Source organism: Ambystoma mexicanum, chromosome 13, assembly GCF_040938575.1.
Source record: "Ambystoma mexicanum isolate Mex_15411 chromosome 13, UKY_AmexF1_1, whole genome shotgun sequence".
Classification (NCBI taxonomy): Eukaryota; Metazoa; Chordata; class Amphibia; order Caudata; family Ambystomatidae; genus Ambystoma; species Ambystoma mexicanum.
The window spans coordinates 131978568-132006543 of record NC_090938.1 but is presented as its reverse complement, the minus strand read 5'-3'; the positions used below and the strand labels follow the sequence as shown (position 1 = coordinate 132006543).

At 48.0% G+C, this 27976-nt stretch overlaps 1 protein-coding gene across 4 annotated transcripts in view; it reads right to left on the bottom strand.

The window, feature by feature from the left end:
* SRPK1 (SRSF protein kinase 1) overlaps window positions 1-27976 on the bottom strand; it is a 936001-nt gene that overhangs the window by 644407 nt on the left and 263618 nt on the right. For all 4 annotated transcript variants that reach the window (XM_069633441.1, XM_069633440.1, XM_069633438.1 and 1 more), the window contains 2 exons: window positions 12856-12943; window positions 10946-11052 (listed from right to left, as the gene is read on the bottom strand). In XM_069633441.1, coding sequence (XP_069489542.1) covers window positions 10946-11052; window positions 12856-12943 — 195 coding nt within the window. The remainder of the gene's footprint in view (window positions 1-10945; window positions 11053-12855; window positions 12944-27976) is intronic.

Sequence of the window (27976 nt, the reverse complement as noted above, 5' to 3'; positions counted from 1 at the left end):
ACGCAGGAGTGGATAGAGAAGGGGTGGTGATTCTTTTTACTGAAGCAAGGAGTGGAATGGTTTGACTGACAGGGGGTTTCTCCTTAATTACTTTTTCCACAAAGTCAATGTCAGGAGAGGTCTCCCCTGTGTCTAATTCGAAATGCGCTGCTGCTTTGCGCAACAGTGCATTAAACGTAGGCTGGTCATCTATAGGAGATGTGTTCCCGATAGGCAAGTCTTTGGGAGGAGATGGGGTTATGGCATCAGGGTCAGAGTACGCTGATGGGGACTGCCAGGGGTGTGAGGTAACTACCTCTAGATCTTCTCCGAAGCCCCCTGCACCTGTATCTGGATCTTCTTGAAAACCCTCCTCCTCTAGGTTTCGTTCTTCCTCTACACTCAAAAATGCATCCTCTTCCTGAAAATGTGTTTTCTGCCTGGAAACGCTTTGACCTCTCCCACAACGTCGAAGAAAGGTTTGTCGCCGTCTGAAAAGCCTTCCGGTAGGCCAGGAGTCCTCTAGATGAAGGGGGCAGTTTCTGGCTCCCCTTTGGCTTCTTCGGCGTGTCTTTAAGCATTTGCGCGGTATTCGACGTGTCTTTCGTCGTCCGCTTATGGGTATCTGCAGAAACAATCCTCGCTAGGCTCTCGACAAGTAAATGGTCTGTGGAGGTTTCTGGTCTCGATGTTACGGGCGTTGCGTGTTGTACTGCGACGAGCGCTCTTACATGAAGCGTTACGTCGGATGGTTTTGGGGTAGCGCCTTTATCTGTGGAAAGCCCAGTCGCTGGTCGCGGCTGCGTTTGCGAGTGGGGCTTTAGACTCTTACGGTCTGAGGTAGACGCCGGGGTGCCCCGTGTCTCCTTCGGCGCTGATGGATTCTTCGACGAAGAAGAGCCGTGGGTTGTGTGCTTATGGGAGTGAGTCTTTTGTGCGTCCTTGTCGCCGGGGTGTTCATCCCCATAAGCAGGGCGTGAGCCAAGCCCGTCGGGGACGGACGTCGAGGAGCGTGAGCGCTCCCTCGAGAGGTTTAAGACTTCCGCAACGGAGGTCGTGTTATCACCTTCCTCGTCACTTTCCGCGACGGCGGGTGAGGAATCGGACTTCGACATGGCATAGGCCGCCCACCTCTTGACTACGTCCTTTTAGAGTTTTGGGTTTTAAAAGTTGACAAGCCGCGCAGCCGTCTTCTTTATGATCGAGGGGCAAGCAACGATTACAGCGTTTATGCTTGTCCTTCCAGGTGTACTTGCCCTTGCAGCGCGGGCAAAACCTAAAGGGTGTCCTCTCCATAGCCGAGGCAATAATTTGTGGTGATAACCCCGAGGGGGAAGGGAAGGGAAAAGGAAAGGCATTCTCAAAGAGAAACAAGATAGTTCCACCCCCACTCTCCCTACAGTATGTTGGCCGGCGAGGCCAGGCCACGTGTTCGGCAGCACCGAAGGATCTCCTCCGTCTCGTCTCCTCCGAAGATCTTGTTCGGCGGAGAAACAGCTTTGCAGCTACGTCGAGGGGAGGGATCTATGTGTTAATATAATAAGTCAGGACCAAGGTCCAAGAAATATGTTTTGCAATGTCTATCGAGGAGCTCCGCATAAAGGCGACCAAAAGCTGGGCGGAAAAAAACAATCTGAGGGACCTCGACGCGTGAGGGATTGTGGGTACACCCAACGTCACTATAGGGATAGTGTTACAGACACGCCTTGTCGACGTCCCCTTTTCGACTACGAAAAACAAAATGCAATATTCCGCAGTGACCACTGGATGTCGGACCTATGCACAGCATGTGATTCTAAGCAGATTAACAAACATCAGAAATATTGATATATTTGACTGAAGAACTGAGCAACGACATTCCGAGGCCCCACGAAGCGCGGAAAAACGGAACTGAGCAACTGACGCTGCGCGAGTCTATTTATACGCGTGGTGACGTCAGCGCCGATATGAGGCCGTCGAGGGACATCGGCTCGAGGGGCGTCGACGCGCAGCGCCCTCTACTGGAAAAAAAATTCAGAGGCCAGCAAGCTGGGAGATTATATATCAAAGATAAGGAATACGTCGGAGGACACAATCCCTTCGAAATACAGTTTGCAAGTGAAAGTGAAACTTTCTTATACTGCAGATTCCCAGCCTGACAGGGAATATCCATGAGCATGTGAATCGCATGCCAGACCCGCATGCAGGAGAACTAGAATTACAAGCAGCGTTACTTTCTCCATCATGGGTGCTTCACTAGGAGTCTAACTTAAAACAGATAGCAAGCAAAGGCCAACAGAATGGAGGCCCCAAAGTAGCACTGCAACATGTTGCACATTCCTATCATAGCAGGATACTTTTTTAGGCTGGAAGAGGTGCCCATAAGGTATCGGAAGCGAACTGAACAGGATACTTAAAAAGCCATGTACCATTTTGTTGATATTCTCTGTATCAGCATGAACATATCCCCATGTAGCCATAAGGATAGCTGCTTAGGGCAGTGGCCGATTCCTCTCTTGGGCATGGAGCATTTGGTATGCCCGATTTATTTTAATTCATAATGCAGGCAATTGGGGAATTATTTCTTAGGCTTTATTTTTAGAATGCAATAAATCAACTTATCTTGGAATGCTGACATTTCCTCCAAACTGTCTTGACTGTCCAATCAGTAGTATGACTGAGCAGGCAAAGGCCACTCTTCCAAAGGAGAATGGTTTAAAAGCACTTCTTATGAACACTAAGGGACTGTACGCATAATGCATCTATAATAAGAAGGTTCTTTATATGAAGTTGTGGAAATACATTACTACAAAATATGGCTAAGTGGAATAAAAGAAGTCAAATACTCAGCAATTTCAATAAATACCCTGAAGGCTCAAGGGACCCCCTCACCCCAAAGAGACACACTCACTCTTAAGAGTGAACCTTTAAGGTGAATCACTCAATTGACAATCTGAAGATTGCAGAGAAGAGCTCAGACTTCAGCAGCTGAGGCGGATGTGGCTGTCCCACTGAACTATCTGGAACTTTTTACTCACTTTGGAACTATAATAAATGACTTATCTGTCACTGGACATTTTAAATGTAGTAATCTGGGGTGGAGGAAGTGTTGTTAGGTCGAACATTCCATCTTTTGCACTAAGTTGTGATTTGAGATGCATTTTTGAAGTCAGTGTCTCAGCTACTTTAACACTGAGTGTAGATGTACATTATCCAATTTTAGTGACTAACCTTTCCCCCAAAAAGTAAATTGCAACAAGGTCTAAATATCGCAGGATGTTGGAGGCTTTTACCTGTGTTTTGAATGCGTTACCAGTCTCCAGACTTGTCTTTGACCGATGTGTGCATAACCACGATGAGGTGGAAAGAGTCGGGCACGTCGGAGGTCTACCCCACCGGTAAGGAGACTACTACGAATGACACTAGAGAAGATACTCTGAAAAAACTAAGTTTGAGAACCAAAAAGCTCAGGAAGAAGAGAAGCAAAGTGAGACTCTGGCCAATGCTAGTCTATGGCAAACTGCACTATAAGGGGGACCTGCATCCAACAGTCAAAAGAGGCATCAGTGCTTATGGAACAGGACAGAGCACAGCAAATATCGCAATCCTTGGCCCTAAAAAGCCAGCAACAGCTTTGTGGCAAAACTAGGCCAACAAAAGTAAGGAAAACTTTACAAATCTCAGCAGAGTTGAAGCAGGGCCGGGTGAACACTAAAAATTCCCATCACACAAATGCAGTCACAGAAAGGTGTTCGCGTTCAGTCAATCAAGTTGGCCATAAAAATGGGAACATTACGGTCCACCCTGTGTGGCCCGTCTGGGACCAGGAACCAGTCTAAACCAATACACAGGATGCAGGGCTGGGCTCAGAGCAATCCCATGTTGGCACAACAGCCATTGTAGGCCTGTCTTGTGGTTTCTCCAAGCAAAGGGAAGGCCTAAAACGGCTGAGAGTAGGACAAAAAACTAAAATAAACTCACACCAATGGCTACCTTCCTAGCACACTGGGCTACTAATGCAGCAAGAAAAGTCTGCACCCCTAGTGAAGCCAAAGTTAAATTACAGCTGCCAGCAGCAGACACCAAAAGTGAATTAAAGTTACTCACCGGAGTTACTAGAGCAGGCATAGTTCAGTCTCCTTTTCGTCCATCCTTGTGGGCGTCACCTAACATGAGGACAGTACCAGAACCTTTGGCAGCGAAAAATTGAGCTTCCCCTTTAAATTTAATATAGATTGCGGGAGCACCGACTCGGGGGTGGGAATGCCCTGCCGTGGCCCCGCCCTGCAGAGACTTCACCTCAGTCCTTTTTGAACACATCAGACACTTAGATACCTGGCTACCCTTAGTACATATTAGCCAATGGCATACTAGAAGGGGAAGGCGTGTGGGATGTATGGAGGAAAGGGGACTATGGACTAGGAGTACTCTAGTCACTACGGTGAGTAACTAATTACTCATACGTCCTGTCCCCTTTCCTCCATCCTTGTGAGTGATTCAACGGAACAAGAACATAATGTACAGCTGTGATAACCTGCCTATATCTAGGACAAAGCAAAAAGGTTCTTCAGAACTGCCTGACCAAACTCTGCATCCCACCTGGAGGTGGTGTCCAGTGAGTCGTGCTTACAAAAGGACGAAAAGGCCCAAGCAGCCGCCTTGCTGAAGACATCCCAAGAAGCAGGTCTCTGAAACGTGGCGGCCGTGGCCTTGGCTCTTACCGCATGGGTATGAATACCCTCAGGAACCGATTTGACCACGGCCGTGTACGCCTCCAAGATGGCCTGAACCATCCAACGGGCGATGAAGACAGAGCGGGGGGAGGAGCCCCCAAAAATCACGAACAATACCTCCGTCTTCCTGAAGGATTTCGTCCAAGAAAGACAAAACCTGAGGACCCTCTTGAGGTCAAAGGAATGCAAGGCCCTCTCTGCCTCCAACTGCGGGTTCGGGAAAAGACCGGCAGGCAGATATCTGGATTCAGATTAAATTGAGTGACCACCTTGGGCAAGAAGTTTGGGCGAGTGCGCAAGATGACCTTGTCGGTGTGAAACGTGGTAAAAAAGGCTTGCATGAGGACAGCACCTGAAGCTCACTAACCCTGCCCGCAAAGTCAAGAACCACCAGTAAAACTGTCTTTAGTGTCACTAAGCAAATGTCCACAGAGGCCAATGGCTAGAAAGATCTGCGCTGAACAGCTACAAGAAACCCATTGAGATCCTAGACCGGGTGCAGCCTATGCAATGGTGGAAAAAGCCTAGACAACCCTTTAAGCTGGGCCTTAACCACTTGGTTGGCTGCAGAAAACATGCTCTGGGAATTCTTACAAGCCCCAATGGCCACCAAATCAGTGTGGCACCTATCCACCTAAACTCCAGACCGAGACATGTGTGCTGAAAATGCCAGTACGTCATCCAGAGGACAGGTTGCAGAGTCCAGACCCTTGTCACGAGCCCAATGGCAGAACCTAGTCCCATTTACCCTTAAACTGGAACTGAGTCGAGAGCCTCCTGAATGATATCCCAGTTGCCATCCAAAAATTGAGCACGCTGAAGCCTCAGCTGGTCAGGAACCACACTGCCAGCGCCAGCTTGGCCGGGTTCAGATGTTCCTCCGCACCGCCCCGCCGCGTCAATGAATCCCCTGCTGGAGATCAGAAGGTGGACAAGACCCTGGGAGCAAAACTGCAGCAGATCCGAAAACCAGGGTCTCAAAGGCCAATGGGGGGCAGGGGCAATCAGAATGAGGCTGCAACCCACCGAAAAGCAAAACTTGGAGGGCTGGAGCAGAGAAGTGGACAGGAACAACTCCTGCGGCCGTGCCAACAGATATAGAAGGAATCTCCAAGAGACCCCCCCCATCCCCCTGACACAGTCTGCCTATGACGCAAACTGGAGGCACTTCAAATTCAGCAGCGATGCAAATAAATCCTGGTCCGTGAACTCCCAATGCTGAAACAGGGGCATCAAGAAGTCTTTGTGCAACTCCGACGCGTAGGTGTTGAACCCCAGGCGGTTCAGCTGATCCGCTTCTGCATTGCTGTCTCTCAGGAGGTGGACTGCTTTAATCCAAACTTCTTCCGTTAGGACCCATTCCCAGATCGATACCGCCTGCATGCAGGGCCAGGTGGGTTGGCGGGGAGGGTTTTAACATTGTAGTAGTTATCCGTCCTGACCAGGACCAACTTGTCCCCGAAGGGCCTTGAGGGCCAGGCCCACTGGCTTGAGGGCCAGGCCCACTGGCAGGAGTTCGAGCAGATTGATATGTAGGGCAGCTTTCATCCTAAACCAAGCTCCATGAATCACGTAGGCCTCCAGAGTAGTGCCCCAGCCCGAAAGAGGAGTCCATCGCCACCAGGGGAGGCTCCGGTTGGGTGAAGGGGGCCGCCACTGAAACATTGCCTTTCATCAGCCACCAGCAAAGAACGGGCAGTAGGAGGGGTGGTATTGGGATCCTGTCCGACTGAGACCCCATCTCCTGATCGCAATTGGCCACCAGGTGGAGCTAGAGGCACCTAATCTTGAGGTGAGCGTGCTGTACAGTTAAGCAATCAAGAGGCCATCAGGCCAAAAATGTGCTGGTACCATCATGTCGAGGTAGTCGTGTTGGCCAGAAAGTGCCCCCACTGCCTTGTGTAGGGACAGAAGCCTCTGGGGCGTAGGAAACACCAGCTGAACGGTAGTGTTCCAACGCACCCCTAGAAAGACCAGTTAATGAGATGGGCACAACTGACTTCCTCTGGTTAAGGGAGAACCCCAGCTAATGAAGGATATCCGCCAATCTCTGCACCACCCCTTTGTGTGACCCCACCCTCACCAGCCAATCGTCCAACAAGGGTACAGAAGATGGCACTCCCAAGCGGAGAAGGCCCGCCACTGCATCCATCAACTTCATGAAGACGCGAGGAGCAGAGGCCAGGCCGAAGGGCAGCACCTTGTACTTAAAGTGGTACAACAATCATGAATCGCAAACATTTCTTATGAGGTTGGAAGATTGGAACATGCAGGTACACATCCCTGAGGTAAAGGGAACACATCCAGTCCCCTGCACAGTCGGCTATGTGCGCAGGAGTAATTATCATTAAGCACTCCAGCGGTATATAGACAGATTTGGTAATGACGGATCCAGAAAAAAAAAAAAAAAGAGACTCCGGCCAGCCTGGTTTTTGTGTACCGCACGAATCCACTGTCTACAAGAGGAACTGGTTCTAGCCTGCATCACCAAAAGCGAAAGGACCTCCTGTAAAAGAGCCAGGGACCAGGTCTGACGAAGAGGAGAGGATGGTAGAGGCAAAGGAAGAGTAAGACTGAAGCCAGTGCATACTATGGATAGGATCCACAGGTTGCAGACAAGGCACAGGTGTTCTGAAACAGAGCCAAACAGACCCCCACAGGATAGCTGTATTCCAAACCTTGATGTCACTGCTTTTTGGCGTCCAAGGCGGGAGCAGAGGAGTGATGGGGGGGGACCGGCACAACGTCTTCTGTTGCTTCCTCATGTTGATGCTGAGCGACTGGTCAGGTTTCCCTGTACCGTGGTCCCGGAACCCCTTGAAGCCGGTGAAGGCGCAGGGCTTGAACGCAGCCCTGCCCTGGGACTGAAGTAAGGATTTCTTACCTGGATTTGTCAGTTTGGCCAAGGACTTGGCGGTTTGAGTGGTGGTTTTCTACTTTGTCAACTAGTCATTGGTTGACTAATGAAAAAGGGGTTCTACGTTATTTCGAATGATTTTACATCGTGGGACTTTTCATCGCCACCCTTTCATCGCCAAAAACTTTTTTTAATGGGGGCTTTGCCCCCCTAAATCCCCCCCTTAAATAATCATACCCCAAATCGCACCAAACACCACCCCCCCCCCCATAAAAAAGTAAAACAAAAAAAGTTTTGCCGATGAAAGGGTTGGTGATGAAAAGTCCCACGATGTAAAATCATTCGACGAAAATGCGTGTATACTGAAAAAGGTACACCCATTCAATTGGCAGATCAAGGATCTGTTCCTCCATGTTAGAAGAAAACCTAGTGCCGTGCATCCACAGCATCCTTCTCATCTCAAGCACAAGGCACAGCCTTCTGCTGGCTGTGTCCATGTGAGTGACCGAAGACTCCATGAGGTCCGGTGCCATGGCTCGGGCATCTGCCAGCCTGACCTTGGACGCCTGCTTGTCAAAGGGAGGTCGGGGAGAAATTCCCCTGTGCTCCCTCCACAGCTTCTGTTTAGCCACGGCCACCAGTGAAGTCTGTGCTGGCTTGCCACAGATACAGTCCTAAGATTGAATAACAGCACTTTCCCAAAGACTTGAGCACTTTGTCTTCCTTGGAGGCAACTGGAGGTGGCTCCAGTGGAGGAAGACTATGGTTTAAAATACAAGGAGACCGCAGCCACCACTGAGGAATGCGGCTGGGAAGCAAGGAGGATTGGCTCCCCTTCCGTCAGCCTAAACCTGCTGTGTAACTTGTTCATCTGGACTTTGGCCCTGTGCTTCTCCCAGACCTTTTGCGCAACCTTCTGGAGAGGGATGACAGACCGGCTCGTTGTGCGCATCTCCAAGAACTCGGTCAGCACTCCCAACTTCTGGGGGTGGCAGGGCTTCCTCAGGCTGAGCACCCCCCCACAAAACCTCAAAAACTTTGCCAGGCCCTGAAGGCTGTCTAAAAGGCCCCTTTTTTCACAGACCAAGGGGAATCTGGGCCCTGGGAGACGGGTACCAGCAGCCCCCACGCCCCCCAACCCACCCAGCCCAGGTTCTGAGCCACAGACAAGTCCAATAGTTGCTGAACGGGAGCGTTGGTAGTACAGGAGGAGGTGGAGGGGTCAGAACAACCAGTAGGGCCTGGAGCAGGGGAGTAACCAGCACTGGAACCAGCAGCACTGGAGGAATGGGAGAACTCGGAGGAGGGGTCGAGTAGCGCGACCTGCGGGATGACCTTCACACTGTCCTTCAGGAACCCTTTCATCTTCGGGGGGAACACATGAGGAAGAGTAAATGCTTGAAGAAGCTGTTCTCGTAAGCTGCCTGCCTCTAGCGGTGCGGCCCTCCCAAGGCAGAAGGCATCCGCTCCTGCTCAAAGCACTGAGGCTGCAATGGGTAGATGTAACCCTGAGACCACCAGAAGCCTGCACTGTAGTATCTGCCGCCACTTCCAGAGGGAAGGAGGCTAGGATCATCATGCAAAGCCCATTCAATGGCATAAAGCACTGCCAGGCCGTGAGCTGGACCCAAGATGCCCGGTCTGGCAGCCTCTGACACGTGCCTCTGCCATTGTGAAGCCTTGCGCTACGCCCTGGGCGGGAGGGCGCGGAGGCCCTGAGCAAGAGAGGCCTCAGCCAGAGGAGTATAGAATTTAGGTCTTGTACCCAAAGCAGAGGCGTCTACCTCAGAGATCCCTCTATAAGGCACTGAGCACTCAGCCGAAAGGCCTGCCGGTAGTTGCAACGCCCTGACTCACTACCTAGGAGCGAGATCCGGTAGGCTGGACACCCTCTGCACCTGTGCCAGCAGCTGTATTGTATCGTGCCGAAGACAGACTCTTGGCGGTAGCACTCGACGACCACTTTAACCCAGGGGTAGAAGGACAACAAACCCGATTGCCCTTCTGAGGAAAGCCTGGTAGGGCCCCTGATTTCCCCCCCCCCCCCTCAGCTTGGGAGCCGGTAGGCAGGACGGCCTAAGGTCTGTCCCCAGATCCCCCAGAAGCACCTCTGGGCCTCTTGGTCCATGGGAATCCTGGGGAAGGAGTCACTGCGCTGTGCTGACCAGAGGGCCTACTTTGTCTTCACAAGAGGTTCTGGAGATAAAGTCCTTAAGGTGTGGTGGAGGAGAAGTGTGGACGATCTCCCTACACAGCGACAGCCGATTCCTTCAATGCCCTGTGACCAAGGGCCCTGCAAGCCGAAACATGGTTCCCAGAAGTGGTCAGGTCCCAAACACTCAAGACAGCGTGTATAGAGGTCCGAGGCTGGGAACAAGTGATCACATGAAGCACGTCTTGTGAATACTGCTGCAGCCGACATGCACCGGGTAGGCAAGGCACTGAAAGGAAGTTAAAGATTGAAATAACATAACGGAGCAAGCAGAAAGCTAAAAATGTCTTGGCGTTGGCTGCCAGATCTGACACCTACAGTGCAGAAAAGGGGACTGAAGTTAGGGGGCAGGACCTCGGCTGGCCGTTCCCACACCAGAGGCCGTGCGCTGTACTAAATTTAAAGGGGAAGCTCAATTTGCAGAAGCAGAGGGGACTTCAGTAGAAAACCATCTAAAAAACAAAGGGAATAGAAAGATCCTAAGGAACTAAATGGGAAAAGCAAAAACATGTAATAGTCCCATAATATGGGCTAGCAGAATGCCCCAAAATAGAATTTGCTGTAATAACTAGTGGCAAAACCCTTTAAATGGACGGGACTACGATCTCCCTACACTCCAGTATGTTCTTGAACAGTGCATTACATGCTGCACACGCATTCCACTGGTGATCAGACCCAAGGCACTCCAGAAAGCATGTGGGGATTGAATATCTGGGAGAAGCCCTTGCAGTAAGCACACCGAGGCCACAAGTATTAAAATTCAAAACCAGCTTAATGGAACCACATGGAAAAAAACAAGTGCTGCAGGTTCAGGCTACTGCTCAAGTAAGTGTGGAAAGACTGATGGGTTGTGGTGGAGTGGAGTTAATCCCCCACAGCAGCACCCTTGCATACCTTTACATTTAAAGCAGAAGGTGCATGTCGTGGTGCAAAGTGGTCTGGTTCGGAGCCAGTGAAGGAAGGGGGCTGGGGCAGCATACAGTACAGAGTAACAGTGATAGGTTCTATAAGTAATGGCATGTAACTATTATGTATTTTTCTCAACGGTGTGAAAGGTGGGGGTTCGCAGAAGGATTGTTTCAAATTGCCCTTTCAATACATCAGGGGATGAACCGTTTCAAGGAGTCAAATTCACAATATACAAAAAAAGATTACTTTCTGCTTAACTGGTTTCTCATCCAGTACCTGTCTGATGATACTCTTAACGCAGGAGAGCGGCAAACCCTGGTAGCTTGATTTAATAATCCACTTGAGAAGATGATGGCCCAGAACCTCAAACACCATGCAAACATCTGTTTTAGGTCAAGGATAAAAACATACCCTAGAATCATCAACACCTTAAACCTAATTTCACCGTTTTAAAATTATTGATGGTGTTTGCCACAAATCAATATTAGCATCTTGCATGTTTTGGTGCAAGATGTTTTGACCTCCACAAAACAAAATGCTAGAATAAGGTTACAACCTACTGAAATGTGGCAGCCAAGTACATTGCAATCAAATCTCCTGCATGCAGCTACTTTCAAAGCACTAAGGGGGTAGATGAGAAATTAGCAAAGCAAAACCAAGGCAGGCAAACAGCATAGATTTCCTCCATCATATTTAACAAAATATATTCCGATACAACAACATACAGCTCATACATGCGGGTCACACCCTTGGTCTGGTTTTCAGACAAGGAAGCTTTGGTTTCATTTGTGACATCTGAGTCACCAGGCATGTGTGCGTCCTAGGAAAAGACTAGTGTCCTGGCTGCACAGCCTTATGGGCTTCTTGCAGGCTGCCAGCCATTTAAAACCTTTCATAGCTTTCACTGGGTATATACCCAGTTAGCACTTTGGATTTGCTCAGGCCAGGGCTCATCAACATCCAGGCACCTATTAGAAAGAAAGAATACAGCTACAACAATACCAACTGTTTGCATGCTAATCCCACTTTTTGTTCATATTTTTAATAAAATTAAAAAGCACTGGTAATGCCAATAGTTTCTGCTTTTGTATAGGCATGGGAAAGGTGCTTGCAAAGTGCTGGTATGAACTGGCTATTGATAGTAGCAGGTGCAAAATGGTGGTAGTACCCAGGCATCAAATAGTGCCTGACATATGCCTAATAATTCTACACAAGCCAAAAAACTGTTGGCTTTGACAATGGTTGTTTTTATCAGGACTTTGTTGCAGGACTCGCAGAGTGCTTATAAAGCGAGTGGCTGAAGGCAGGCGTGGTTAAGACTTTTTTACACCAGTAGTGGCATAACCTTGCAGAAGACTGCTTTGAAAATACGCTGGCAGGCACTTCAAGTGCAAAGTTTTATGGTCAGGCTGCATTAATGTGAACTCAGATCCCATGGGAAGAGGGGCAGGAACTGGGTGGGAATGGCCATAGGGATTAGCATGGCCATGGGCAGGCAATGCATGTGCAAATAAACACAAGCTGTGTCTCCCTCCAAAGTCATTACTTCCCATCTGTGCGCTAATGTAATTGGTTTGGCTTATAGGTACCGCAATTGACACCCAATAGCCCAAGCTTATTACAAGTGTTGCTTTTTGACAAAAAAATACATCAAGAACTAAAAACAGCATCAGCCCCATTACGAGCTTGGATGTATTTTTTTGGTACTTCTGCGGAATTACCACCAAACTATTTACTTTGCCAACACTCAATCCCACAACTTTAGAGCAGGATTACATGAGGAAATGGCAGTGTAATGCCCCCATTTGTAGAGTATATAGAAGTCCATGGTGACTCTTGCAGATTTACTGTGAGCAGTAATTCTGCCGATATTTGGAGGTGAAGTGGTGGATTTACCTCCAAACATATGCTGAAGGTAAATCCTCCAGTTCGCCTCCCAACATGAGTTTGGTAGTGTGAGAAGGTGTCATTCCATTACCAGCCTTTTTTCGTATGCTGCCAAACTTGTAGTAATGAAACCTTATGCGTTTAAACTATGTAAAGAAAACGATTTTAGAACTTAATCATAAATATGCAGTAGGAGCGCACACATTAATCTGGGTCTTTATCATTTGTTTCAAATGCACAAGCCCATGAGGACAAGCTCTGCAGCCAACTCAAAAAAAGAAAACCAGAATTAAAGATACGAGTGCCGTTTGCTCCAGGGATTTTGAAGTCATCCAGAAGTTGTACCACCATCTCTCGGTTAGGGTCGGTAGGGTCAGTGTTACGCACCTGAATATGAAAGAAAAAAGAAAATGTTAACTTGGTACACGTCCTATACATTAAGATGTTCAAACATCCCAACCACCACTCGGAACATTTAAATGCCACACACATCAAGAGATCCTAGACACTCACATTATGCACATTTCTAATGAATATTGCATGCGTTTCCTTGTCAAACATCATAATGTCTAAGAATATCTTGATCATTGGCCGATCGCGTGTGTGTATGTATATATGACAATGCATTACTTACCGTAAAAGCATTTGATGGTTGTATCTGCTTAGATTCACATGCTGTGCATAGGTCCGACATCCAGTGGTCACTGCGGAGTATTGCATTTTGTTTTTCGTAGTCGAAAAGGGGACGTCGACGAGGCGTGTCTGTAACACTATCCCTATAGTGACGTGCATTGTACCCACAATCCCTCACGCGTCGAGGTCCCTCTGTTTGTATTTTTCTGCCCTGAGGGAGCCTTCTAGACGTGAGTGAGTACAGAAAAGAGAGAATATATAAAAAAGGTGTCTATGTTCCTTCCATCCGAGCGGGGAGGAAGGGTGGGCGCATGTGAATCTAAGCAGATACAACCATCAGAAATGCTTTTACGGTAAGTAATGCATTGTCTTCTGATGTTTGTTAATCTGCTTAGAATCACATGCTGTGCATAGACTAGCGAGCAGTACCCGGAGTTGGCGGTGGGTTATGAGAAGGAACAGTAGAGAAAAGATGTCTTAATACTGCCTGTCCCACCTGGGAGTCAGATCTAGAGTGTGTATCTAGACAGTAGTGTTTTGTAAAGGTGTGCACAGAACTCCAGGTAGCCGCTTTGCAGATGGACTCAAGGGGAACATTTGCAATGAATGCTATGGAAGCCCCAGTGCCTCGAGTGGAATGTGCTCTTGGCTTGAAGGGTAGTTCTCTCTTAGCAAGAGAGAAACAGAGTGATGCATAGAACAATCCATCTAGATATAGTGGACTTTGAAACTGCATCTCCTTCTCTTCCTGCTGCCACAGAGACAAAGAACTGATTAGTCTTTCTCAGTGGTCTGGTTCTTTCCATGTAGTACATGACTGCTCTGCGTACATCTAGTGTATGCAGACTTTTTTCTCCCAAGCTGGAAGGGTTTTGAAAGAACGTTGGTAGTTCTATAGACTGGTTTACATGAAATTTTGAGATGAATTTTGGTGCAAACCTTGGGTGTGTGCGTAGAACCACTTTATCTTTGTGAACTGTTACGAAGGGGTCTAGTACAGAAAGAGCCTGTAGTTCACTTACTCTCCTAATGGAGGTGATAGCTATTAGGAAAGCAGTCTTAAGAGTGAGGTCTTTAAGAGTTGCTTTGTGCATGGGTTCGAAAGGGGGGCCCATGAGTCTAGAAAGTACCACATTTAAGTCCCATCCGGGAGCTGGGTTAGCTATTGGATGGTGTATTCTTTTTACCCCTTCCATGAAGGCTTTGATAACTGGTATCTTCCACCACGACACTTTAAGTTGGGAAGTGGTGTATGCAGAAAGTGCCGCTAGGTGGACTTTAATAGAATTGAACACTAGACCTGAATCCAGTAAATGGGTCAAGTATAGGACAATGTCAGTAGGAGAGCAGTCAATTGGGTCGATGCTCCTATTTGTACACCAGATGACAAATCTTTTCCATTTGCTAGCATAGCAGTGGCGAGTATTTGGTTTTCTGGCTTCCCTGAGGATGTCCATACATCTCTGAGGGAGTTGTAAATGGCCAAATTCTACGATCTCAGGAGCCAGGCTGCTAAGTTCATGGTCTGAGGGCATGGGTGCAGTGTCTTGCCCTTGTCTTGTGACAGCATGTTGTATGGGCAGGGAAGTTTCACTGGGGGAGATAGGGACATCTCCATCAAGTGAGCGAACCAAGGTTGCCGGGCCCACATTGGGGCCACTAGTATCATGGTAACCTGCTCCTGGTGCATCTTGTGCACCACTTTGTTGAGAAGGGGAGTTGGGGGAAAGGCGTAAACAAATTTCCCTGACCATTGAATCGACAGACCGTTCCCCTTGGATTGGTTCTGGGGGTACCTGGAGGCATAACTTTGGCATTGTGAGTTTTCCATAGTTGCGAACAGGTCTATTTCCGGAAAACCCCATTGCGTGAAGACGTCTAAGACGATGTTTTCGTGCAATTGCCATTCGTACTCTTCGGGCAGTGGGAAGTCTCTGCTGAGCTTGTCTGCTAGCAGATTGAGTTCCCCTGGTACATGTTGCGATAGTAGAAACATGTGTCTGAGAGCCCACTTCCATATATTCTGGGACAGTTTGGACAGTCCTGGAGAGTGAGTGCCCCCTTGTTTGTTGAGGTAGTACATGGCTGTGGTGCTGTCTGTGAGGACCATCACTGTCTTTCCTTGCAGGTGTTTCTGAAAGGCTTTCAGTGCCTTGAACACTGCTAGAAGTTCCAGCAGGTTTATATGTTTGGATGCTAAGCTCGGAGTCCACGCTCCGTGAGCAGTCTGATGGGATAGGTGAGCCCCCCCCATCCTGTGAGTGATGAGTCTGTGGTTAGAGTGGCTTCTACCGCGGGTGTGGCAAAAGTCTTCCCTATTAGCAGGTTTTCTTTTGTCCACCACCTCAGCGAAAGTACTAAGGCCTGCGAGACCACCACTAGATCGTCCCATTGTCCGCTGGCCTGACACCACTGGCTGTTGAGCCACTCCTGCATTGGGCGCATGCGCAGACGCGCGTGAGGTACCAAATAAATACATGACGCCATCATCCCTAGCAAGCGCATAGCTTTGCGTACCGTCACCTCCCGACCCGTTACATAATGGGGGATCTGAAACAGCATGTTTTGGACCGTCTCGTTGGAGGGGAAGACGAGGCCGTCCTTTGTTTGAATTAGAGCCCCTAAAAATTGTTTGGTTTGGCTGGGTTCTAAGCTGGACTTCTTTTCGTTGATGGAGAAGCCCAGTTGGTACAAAAGGTTTACGGTCTTTTGGGTATTGGAGAAGCATGTTTCGTAAGAATCCCCGGTTATGAGCCAGTCGTCGAGGTAAGGGTATATTAGGATGGATAGCCTTCGCAGGTGGGCCGCTGCTACTGCCAGTACTTTTGTGAATACTCTTGGAGCAGAAGCTATCCCGAAGGGTAGTACTCTGAATTGGTAGTGTTTGTTCTCTATCTTGAACCTGAGGTATTTTCTGTGTGCTGGCAATATTAAAATATGAAAGTATGCATCTTTCATGTCTAGCGTTGTCATGTAATCCCCCTGTGATAACAGTGGGATTACTTCCTGCAAGGTCACCATACGGAACTTCTGTGGTTTGACAAAGTTGTTCGCTGGGCGCAGATCTAATACAGGGCGCATGGTTAAGTCCTTTTTGGGTACAAGGAAGTACACTGAATAAATACCTTCTGTTACCTGAGATAGGGGACAGGTTCTATTGCTTCTTTTTTCAGCAGTTCTTTTACTTCTTGTAAAAGAATGGTGAGGTGCTCCGGTGATCTGCGTTGGTTTCGTGGGGGTTTGTACTTCGGGTAACCGTTGAATTCTATGCAGTATCCGTGGGTTATGGTTGATAATACCCATCGGTCTGATGATATTCTTCGGGTCATTTGCTGGTATTGGGCGTGCAACCTCTGGGGCTGGAGCCACGACCTCTTCCTCTGCCACGCCGTTGGCCTCTTTGACTGAACTGGGTGTTACCCTGGTTAGAGGGCCAGTTGGTAGCAGAGTAACATTGTTGTTGGTTTTGCTGCTGTCTTTGGCCACGAAAGGAGCGTCTATTACCATAGCCTCGCCTGTTAGGGGGTCTAGATATTTGATCAAGAGTCTTGATGGTATCAAACTCTTTCTTAGCATGTTCTAGTGCCTCATCAACTGCCTTCCCAAACAGATGCGTCTGTTCTATGGGTTTATTTATGAGGGAGGCTTGGGTTTCGGGTTTAAAACCTGAATTGCGTAGCCAAACGTGTCGTTTGAGAAGTATTCCCTGAACCAGGGATCGGCCAGCAGTTTCAGCGGCATCTAGGGAGTTCTTAACGATGCCCTGGTTTACAAGTGTTCCCTCTGATATTACAGTTAGCAGACGTGACCGCAGGGGTTCAGGTGCGTCCTCTGCCTCGCTGCGCAGCTTGCTCCACTGTGCATCTGCGTAGCTAGCTAATAGGGAGTTGTTATTAGCAATTCTAGTAGAGAAGGCGGCGGAGGTCGTGATTCTCTTCCCAAGTGCGTACAGCTTCTTGCCTTCTTTGTCAGGTGGTGCTTCACTAGTGGATAGTGGTACCCCTGCTCTTTTCCTTGTGTTGGTAACTACAAGGGAGTCCGGAATAGAGTGTCCTCTGATGTATAAAGGGTCAGAGGATGAAGGGCTGAAGAGCTTTTCTATTCTAGGGTTGACCCCTCTTACTAAAGCTGGATTAGAAAGGGAAGGAGAAATTCTTCTCTTAATAGAAGCCAGGAGTGGAATAGACTGGCTAACAGGGGCTTTTTCTTTAATAACTCTTTCTACAAAGTCTATGTCTGGAAGAGCTTCCCCTGTGTCAAGCTCAAAATGCGCTGCTGCCTTGCGCAATAGAGCATTGAGGGAAGGTTGGTCATCTATGGGAGAGGAGTTCCCAATATGTGAATCCTTGAGAGGAGAAGGGTGAAAGGCATCAGGGTCTCAGTGCACTGATGGGGATTGCCACGGCTGCACTGACTGGGATTGCCAGGGCTGCGATGTAGCTGTATCCTCTTCAAAATTAGTGTAAGGATCTTCTTCGAACCCCTCTTCCTCAAGTTCTTCTTCTTGCCCACCCAAACACTCATCTTCCTGAAGGTATTGCTCCTCCTCAGTGAGGTCATATACATCTGTGGAAGGGGGAACCAGCCTAGGAATCTTGACTCTAGGGTCATCCTGGGGCCATTCTCTGTCTTTTGTGAGTGGGTGGGTCTTGGTTTCCTAGAAACCTTTCCATTTTCTCCATGCAAGAATGGAGTCTTTCAAGGGTCTCATGGGGTACCCCTGAATAGTCTAGAGGGGGGAAATCTGTGTTTTCACCTTCGAACCGCTTTGAACGCTCCCACAATGTCGACGAGAGGTTACCGTCTCCTTCTGAAAAGCCCTCCGGTAGTTCAGAAGCGTCCTTAGATGAAAGGGGCAGTTCATGGCTACCTTTGTGCTTTTTCGTCGCGGTATTCGACGTTTGTTTCGTCGTCCGCGCACGTTTGTCTTCGGAGACAATTCTCGCTAGGCTCTCGACAACGAGTTTGTCAGTCGAGGGCTCTGGTGTCGACGTTGTGTGCGTTGCGCGTTGTACCTCGACGGCCGCGCTCTGGAGCGTTACGTCGGATGTTTTTGGGGTAGCGCCCGTGTTAGATGAAAGCCCAATCGCTGGTCGCGGCTGCGCTTGCGGGTGGGGCTTGAGACCTTTACGGTCTGCGGTAGACGGAGTGCCCTGCGTCCCCTTCGGCGCTGATGGATCCTTCGTTCTCGACGAAGAAGAGCCGTGGGTTGTATGTTTAGCCTTATGGGGTTTATGTGCGTCCTTGTCGCCGGGGTGTTCATCCCCATAAGCAGGGCGTGAGCCGAGCCCGTCGGGGCCGGGGACGGACGTCGAGGAGTGGGAACGCTCCTTCTGGGGGTTCATGACTTCCGTAACGGATGTCGAATTATCGCCCTCCTCGTCACTTTCAGTAACAGCGGCAGCGGGTGAGGAAACTGACTTCGACATCGCGTAGTCCGCCCACCTTTTAACCCTTCGTTCCTTAAGGGTTCTAGGTTTCAAGAGCTTGCAGGCTGCGCAGCTGTCCTCTTTGTGATCGAGGGGCAAGCAACGATTACAGAGCTTGTGCTTATCCTTCCAAGTATATTTGCCCCTGCAGCGTGGGCAGAACTTAAAAGGTGTCCTCTCCATAGCTGAGGCAATAATAGCTGGCGATAACAACCCCAAGGGAAAGAAAGGGGAGAAAGAAAGACATTCTCAAAGAGAAGATAAAAGTTCGAACCCCCACTCTCCCTACTGTATGTTGGCCGTCGAGGCCAGGCCACGTGTTCGGCAGCGCCGAAGGATCTCCTCCGCTCTTCCTCTCCGTCGAAAATCTGTTCGGCGGACAAACAGCTTCACAGCTAACGTCGAGGGGAGGGATCGTTAATAATATATTAAGTATAACAAAGGACCGAGGTCCGTGGCAAGTATTAGCAATGTCTCTCTAGGAGCTCCGCGAAAGGCGACCAGAAACTGGGCGGAAAAAAACAATCTGAGGGACCTCGACGCGTGAGGGATTGTGGGTACAATGCACGTCACTATAGGGATAGTGTTACAGACACGCCTTGTCGACGTTCCCTTTTCGACTACGAAAAACAAAATGCAATACTCCGCAGTGACCACTGGATGTCGGACCTATGCACAGCATGTGATTCTAAGCAGATTAACAAACATCAGAAATATATATATACACACATACTCACCTCGAACCCCAAGGGTCTGCTATTGCATAAGCACCTCAAATGAGTAATTCACAAAGTTCCTTTGGTGGTCAAGGCAACTAATTTGTGCATACAGCACCATTTTACTCTTGGGTGAATGTTCAGAAAGAATTCCCATTATTTTGGGAATCCAGGGACCCTCAACATTAGACTGTTCCCCTCCCACCGCCCCCCCCACTCAATGTTTGGATAATTGACTTATTTTGGTGGCACACAGGCAAGGGCCATTGAAACCTTTTTTGCCTTATTTAAGGTATATGGTATTGGGTCGATTCTAAAGAGCAGACTCTCAGGGGTACCCCATTTTTGACCTAGGGTGACTATCACCATAAATTGGTTTTAAGACAGTAGGTTGGTGGAAGCTGTGCAGTAGTGCTAGTTTGACTAGTGTTGCAAAGCATTTTACTGCATTGGTAGTCCAATGTACCTGTTTTGATAGCCATTGAGGCACCAATGTGTGTTTAAATCCTGCTCTCAGCCAGTTAGCATTTTAGGGCTTCCTTGTTGCAATGAACCACGAGGAAAGCTAAAAATGGCTGCTCGGACCACGTGGACTGAGCCTGAATGGCAAAGTCCATATTCGTTTAACTGGTTTAGAACAGTTTAGTTCCTTGGAATAGCCACCTCTCATGTTGTGGGGTGATTTGTGTGCGCATCTCCATTGTGGGACTGAATGTGTGCCTCTCCCCAACAGTCTGAGGTTTCCAGAGGAACCTAAAGACTACTGGTGAGCACCCTCGAACCTGCAACCCTGAAGACCCTGCACAGCGACAACAGGGAGGCAGGTCTTCGCCAGTGATTTGTCATCTGGGACTGTTCTTAACTTTCTATGGGCTCAGCAGCTCAAATGTTTGACCAGCACCTGCAAACCCTCTGCATTGGGTGCAAAGTCCTGCTTACCATAGCACTACGCTGGCCCAGGACAGTGGTGTCTTCGTCAGCACTTCTAGGGGTCATACTTGTGAACTTCATGGGTGGTAGCTGCTCCTCCTTTCACTGGAATTCTAGGTAAGACAATTGAAACCCTTTATCAGGTTTCACTTGCCCTGCACTTTAGTATTTGCTCTGAACTACCCTCCTGGAACACTCTCCCGCAGGGCTGGCGCACAGGACATGCACTGAGCATCAGCCCCAAAATATAAATAAAAAACCCGTGAGTGGCGTGGCCACGAGTGTGCCGACCACCAGCCCAGATATTAAAAATAAAAACAAAAAGAAACCGAGTAGCACGCTGGGTGCAGTGAGTCACTGTGCCAACCACGCAGGCGTTGCAACACGCAGCACCGGCATGTCAAGTGTTAGGGAGAATTCTCAGAAATGTGTTCATTCATTTCTACCTTAGAGACCCCCAGCTCTTTTACTGGACTCTAGGTCTTTGTTGCCTGGAGAGTGCGAGACCCTTTTTTTCCCCACTCATGCATTTTAATGAGATTTTGAACTCTTGTTTCTTTTTGGTTGTGGAATCTGACAACCTCCATAGGCATCTTTTACATGGTGACACAGCACCTTCGGTCCAGTGACACAGGGAAGTCTTTCAGATTTCCCCAAGGTTTAAATACCATCTCTTGGATAAACTACTGTTTCCAAGAGCAGTGAAGTGAAATTGACTTCACTTCCATTTGTAACTTTAGACCCAGCACACACTATCTTACAAAAGGATGCTTGAGGATTTGCTTAGAATCCCCTTGGTCTAGCTTCTCATGTAACCTTTTTATGTTACCCTTTCCTCGATTAATGGCTAGTGCTAGTGGTTTACTTTTAACTACCGTGGTGTGCATTTACAGAAGGCTGCGTTCAAAGCTGCAGTAAAGCACCCAAAGGTGCAATTTTTGTCAAAATGGACAAGGTCGTCTTTTTTCGCCATTTCTTTGTGGAAAGGTCCTTGAGATTTACTCTGCGCGCCAAACCAGGTTTGGTCCCATTTTTTGTTTTGTCTTTGGAAGGATTCACAAGTGAAGCCCGCCTCTGGCTCCAGGGTGTCTGGGGTAGGCAGGAAGGTGGTGCCCGGAATTCCCTGTGCTTAGTCTCCTGGGAGACCCAAGTGCACTCTGTGGTGATTGGCCGGCTGACTGTCCGGAAAGCACAGCCACTGTGCTGGGTGACTGACAGCTAAGTTGGAATGAATGGGAAAGAACTGAATAAAAGGCGAGGATTTTGTCTTGGAAGGCAGAGTCGACCACTGGACGAAGGAACTGAAGAAGAACTTGAAGAGGACACCTGCTGCAACTCCTGGACCGTTGGTTTGCCTATTCAAGCCCTGCTGCAGTTCCCGAAACGCCAAGTTTGCATCGACAGAGAATCCCCTGCAAGGATGACTTCTCCCCTTGAGTTGGTGGGACCAATCAACTCCAAAGTAAGCCACCTGGGCAGCCACCTCAGGGCTGGTTGAATTTCCACAAAGTTGCTGCTGGAAATCGTATAGCCAGGGAGAGGAACACCAGATTGTGTGCGTTGCTTTTAAGCTGGCCTAGAGCTGCAGGAAGATCCTCCAGACTCCCAGGAAGCAGGAATGAGCGAGCCCAAGCCCCCTCAACAGAGTGCAGGACCCCAGAAGCAAGGAAAGACCACCTCGACAGCCAGGAACCACGGCGCTATTTGCGGTAGACGCGAGGAGCTGAAAAACTGAGCAGCGACTGAAAGTGAAGTTTGCTGGTTGCAAGTTTTGACCGTCCCATTGCAGTGCAGGAGTCCCCTGTCCTCCCTCTTGTCACCACAAATGAGGCCCAGGAACAGTGAGATCTGCAGAGCTGCACAGGAACAGGAGTCATCTGCTGCATCTTTTCTTTTTTTTTTAAAGGTACTGTACAAAGTCTAAGAGAACTTACCTCTTGCTGTAGAGTTGCTTGCATCTTCTACTACTCGCAAGTCTAATCAGCTTGTGGCCCAACATTTGATTCTTCTCTTCTCCAAAGACTTCTACAACATTGTGCAAAGACTTTTCCATGAACCTACCAGAAGTGCTTCATCCTATATAAGACTTTTTGCCCCTTGACTTTGGCCTAGCATATTGTACTGAATGACTTCTTGGGGGAACCAAAAGTATTTGCCTGCTTAAGAATATTTGTGGTCTCGTGTTTGTTCTAAATTATCTTTCCTTTGACTTATTACTATATGATCCTAAATGCAACAGTGTTATATTAATGTCCCCAGCACCCTAGCAATTGAAGTCACCCGAGGGTGTAGGTAGTGTCTGTGGGCCATCCCAAAAGGGCATCTACTGATTTAGAGATATTAAGAGTGTATTTCATGAAGTGTATTTGAGCGCCATTATATTGCTCCCTTCTGAAGAAGGCTTATTCTAACCGACTGATAAGTTAATGGTTTACTCAAGAAACTTTGAGTGTAAGAGTTTATTTGAATACTTGTAACTGTAAATCTGTAACTCCACTACAGCTCACATTGACCCCGCTTGAGATAAGCCTGGATGCTCAACACGCTACTAAAACTGTGTAGTACAAGCTTATACCAAAGGTTGGGTTTCCTATACCTGTAGTCAGAGTTGTTTGTAGTGTTCCCAGAGGGTACTGCATACAAACTTTGCCTAACACTGGTGACAAGCAGTGAGGATATATTGTAGAGTTGTTACACTATGAATTTGCTTTACTTTTGTTCAACTAAAAACGTTCACAAGGCTAAGCTCCACTACAAAAGCAATTTTAACATGCCAGGTATGTATAACTTCAGGCAGGAAGCCCTAATTGTTTTAACAGTGGGTCAACTGAAAGAAATGTGTAAGGTCAAGAATGTACCTGTTAAAGGAAAGAAAAATGAACTAAATGCAAGGTTGTTGAATAATCAAAGTCTGGGTAGTAGGCCTGTCACACCTATCCCAGGAAATGTGGAAAATAATGAGGATGATAATTCAGAGTCTAACTCTAATATTGTTGGAGTCGGGAGTCTCAGGAAGAGAGCCCCTCTTTACCTCAACAGGCCATTTTGCCACAACCCTTAACAGGGCCCCACAAGGTCCATCACTGAGTCCAGAATGTGTGTCTCTTGAAAAAATTAGACTTGAGTTACGAGTTAAAAAAAATTAGAGATCCAAGCTGAAACCAAACATCTGGACATCAAACTAAGGGAAATGGAAATGCAACATGCTCTTGAAATGAAGAAATTGTCTCTTGAACATGTTTCTATCCCAGAGTCTAGGTCTTCCAGTCCCAAGAAGCCTCGCCTGCCTAAAGAAGCAGTGAGTATGTATGATGTGAAACTTGATATTTTGGATTGGTTGGGTGCTTTTGTATACAACTATGGGATTCAGGGTTTCACAGGGAATCAGTTGATTCCATGGCTTTTGTCTAGACTCCCCCAGGTTGCAACTGATGCTGTAATGGAGGTGGGGGACCTTAGAAAGATTGGAGTATGAAAATGTGAAGCTAGATTTGATAGCTAGATTTGGGAAAACTCCTTCCAAGTACCTTAAGAGGTTTAGGACCCTCAAAAAGACTGATGGTACCCCCTGGGCTACCTGGGTGTATGAATGTTTAAAAAACTTAGATGGTTGTGTTAAAGGTTACAGAGTGAAGTCTTTTGAAGGAATGAAACATCTATTTTTGTTGGAATCTATTTTTCGATGCCTACTCTCCTGAGCTGAGACAGCACTTGGCAGACTCAAAAGAGATTGATCCCACGAAGCTAGCAAAGGCTGCCGACTTGTGGGTTGCCAACAGGGCTACTCACAAGGATTCTGGGGCCACTCATAAAAATGATGAGGCTAAGCAGCACAAGAAAGATGACAAAGAATTCTAAAACCTCCCATCAAAAAGAGGGCCACAAACAGGGTAAGCCACATGGGAAACCAGGTCGGTCTAGTGAAACCTCTAGTGCCAAGCAAAGGGAGGTCAGCAGAGGCCCTCATTTGTCAAAAGATTTGGAAAATGTTATGCTTGTGGGTCAAGTGACCATGTGAAAGGGGATCCCAGATGCAAGGGTAAACCTTCAGGGGTCCACACTGCCTTCTTAGCCTTCATCCCTGAGGGAGAAGTACATCTGGCAAATGGAAACTTTCAACTATTGGCTGAAGATCCCGCTGGAGTCTGTCAGTGTTTGTGTCCCTGGGTATGTGGGACCAGCAGAATGTAAATGTATATAACTCTATACCAGATAACACAAAAAGAATACAAGGACAGTACTTGTAAATGGTCAGGAGACCCCTACCATTAGAGACAAAGGGGCCAGCATCACAGTGGTGGATGAAACCTTTTTCAAACCGGAGGATGTTGCTAAGGCACCCAAAGGCCACACTAAGCTTGCTGGGGGCCCTATCCAGATGGTTCCAATACTACCAGCTCTTATCCAGTGCAACATTATGACTAAGAATACCTTTCAGTGTACATAGGGAGGTGCCTCGGAGGGTCCTGCTTGGGAATTACTTAAAAACTATTGGAGTTGTATCAAGCAACCCCAGGCCTCCCAGTAAAAAGCAGCAGATCAGGAAGGCAAGACAGCTCACTTTAAATGACTCTCAGTGGGTTGTTAGAGGAACCTATAACACCCAGTAACAGGAAAAGCCAACTTCTATTTCCCAGAAGAAAGAGAAAGGGGAAACCCAAGGTCTCAGGAAACAAGAAAGATAGCGCTTCTGTGCATCAAACCAGGACATTCGAGAGGACAGTCCAAAGTCACCTGTGACTACTCCACCAGCTGAGGTCCAACCAGAAGAGGTTGAGTCAGCTACTGAAGACACAGCTGGAAGAAGACCTTCTACCCCACTGTTGGAGATTTGGATCCTTAAAACCATCCTGAGCTGCAGTCTTTACTAGCAGAAGGTGGCCCCTGTAGGGCAGACTTCAGCAGAGGTCAAAGTGTCCTACTATTGAAGTACCTCGCCAACAGGCAGCTTCCCAGCTGGAAGGGCAAGAGCCAGGGAAGCACAGCTTATACTGGGAGGATGGCCTCCTCTACAGTGAACCTATTGAGTCTACCCCAGGAGACTACAGAAGACTTGTAGTGCCCCAGGAGGTGAGACCTCAGTTTCTACAGTTAGCCCATGAGATTCCTGTGGCTGGTCACTTAAGCTTTAAGAAGCCCAACAAAATGATTTCTCTTTATTTCTACTGGCCTAAAATGGGGTCTAATGTAGATAAATTTTGTAGACACCGTCACACTTGTCAGACATCTGGCAAGAGTGGAGCCAAGAATGTGGCACCTTTGGTGCCTCTCCCAGTGGTGGGAGTCCCTTTGGAGAGGGTAGGAATCGACATTGTTGGTCCCTTAAACCCTCCAACATCTTCAGGCCACCGATTTATATTGGTCGTGGTAGACCATGCTACCAGGTATCCTGAAGCCATACCTATGAGGACTGTTACTGCTCAGGCAGTGGCTCCGGCCCTACTTGGTATTTCTACCACCAGAGTAGGTTTTCCTAAGGAGGTTATCTCCGACAGGGGATCCAATTTTATGTCCCACTACATGCAAGCCATGGAACTGTGGAGTGACCTACAAGTTCTCAACAGCCTACCATCCCAGACCAATGGGTTGGTAGAGAGGTTTAATAGAACTATAAAGAGCATGATAGGTGCTTTAGAAGAACCCCTTATAAGAAAGTGAGACCTTCTACTGCCATGCCTTCTCTTTGCTTATAGAGAAGTCCCTCAGGAATGGGTTGGATTCAGTCCCTTTGAGCTTCTTTGTTGTCATCCAGTTAGAGGTCCATTGGCACTAATCAAGGAGGGATTGGAGAGTGCTCCTTCCAACAAGCCAGTGAGAGTCACTGTATTTGTATTTTATTTATTGATTTATAGAGCGCTCCTGGCTCACAGGCATCTGGGCGCATTTCTTGGAGTTACAGCACATAGTATGCATCAAACGAGAACAAAATAATATCAAGAGTACTTACAAGGTATTTACAAGATTACACAGTAATTACAAGGAGATTAGTCAATGCGGCAGAGCCTAGCAATGTAAAGTAGCAAAGAGCAGTGCGGGTTATTGAGGTTGGTAAAACGGGTGAAGGATTTGAGTGTCCTGCGCTATGAACCACATTTTAGCTTTATTCTTCAAAGCGTGGAAGGAGGATTAAGATCTAAGTGGATTGGGAAGTGAGTTCCACAATTTAGTGGCAAGGATCGGGAAACTGCCCCCCCCCCCCCAGCTTTAAGCTTGAACCTCGGTAGAGAAAGATAGTGGGCTTGTGCTGCTCCAAGTGGGCTGCTGGCGGAGTGGGGTGTGAACTGGTTCGACATGTAGTTTGGAGCAGGTTGGCCAGGCAATTATGTGTGAGTGTGAGTGTGAGTTTTGAGGGCGATTCTTTGAGAGACCGAAAGCCAGTGTAGGCTACGTCTGGTGTCAGATGTGCTGGTTCCTAGGTATATTTAGTGCTGCCCCGATAGCGTTATTTTGGGATACCTGTAACTTGCTTAGGTTCCGTTGACTAGTCCCTAGATAGAGCGCATTGCAATAGTCCAGTTTCGACATGAGGGTTCTAGCAAGGATGGTGCAATTGGCCGTGGTAAGGAATGGACAACATGCTGTAATGAGTTTACATGTGTAGGCAGATTTTGAGATTACAGCATTGGTTTGTCTGGTAAGAGACTGGGTCGAATCAAGATAAATGCCTAGGGATTGTGTCATTGGATACCTTGATGGTGTTGCCATCAACAATGAAAGATTTGAATGCTGGATCTAATCTGTTGAGTCTGTGGTGGGAGCCCAGGATAAATCGCTCTGTCTTATCGTTAAGACAGAGCCCGTGTTGTGCCATCCATGCCTGGATGACCGGATAGACATTGTTTAAGGCTTTGGTGCCAACTGTGTGGTCCCCTGTGATAGGGATGAGTATTTGGGTGTCATCTGCCTAATTAAGGTGACATCTAAATAGTCAAGAAGATCAAAAAGCGGTTTTGGGAACATGTAGAGTGTAGGAGAAACACAGCAACCTTGAGGGACACCGCACAATACTGGCGAGGGTTCAGCGCAAGCCAAGGGGGTTGGGGGGGGGCGGGGGAGAAGACCCTCATGGATCTATTAGCTAGGAAGGATCTAATCCATATAGTAGCTTAGTTAGAAAAATGAGCTGCAGACTTGAGATGGCAAAGAATGTGATGGTCAACCAGATCAAATTCTGCCAATGTCTAGCAATAGTAAGAGGGCCAGCTTACCGTCATCTTTGAGGTGCTCAATTTGAGTTTTTAAAATCAATGTGTTAGGTCTCTGAAGGAGAATGCCACACATAATGACAGACGCTTCAGATAACTTGAAAGCAGGTCAGGCTCTGGTGAAGGACTGGCATGACCAGAAGGCCAACATGGTTGAGTTTACTCAAGACCAGCTAGTGCTAGTTATGGTACCTACAAGGCATAGGGCTTTACAGGACAATGGATTAAACCCTTCAAGGTTGTTGGAAAACTTGTGAGGGGCAATTATTTGGTGGACTTCAGCAACCATAAGGAGGCCCCCAGGGTCTTTCCCACCAACTGCCTAAAGGCCTATGTCTCTAGACCAGAACTGGGAGCTTTGCTTCTAGCCTCTGCTCAAGAGGAGAGCAAGCCCCTACCTGACCTCAGGGGACAACCTTTAGATGGGAAGATAGGAGTTAATCCCTCTTCTAATTTGACACTGGAACAAGAGAAGGAGTGCAAAGCTCAGTTCAATCAGGTTTCCCC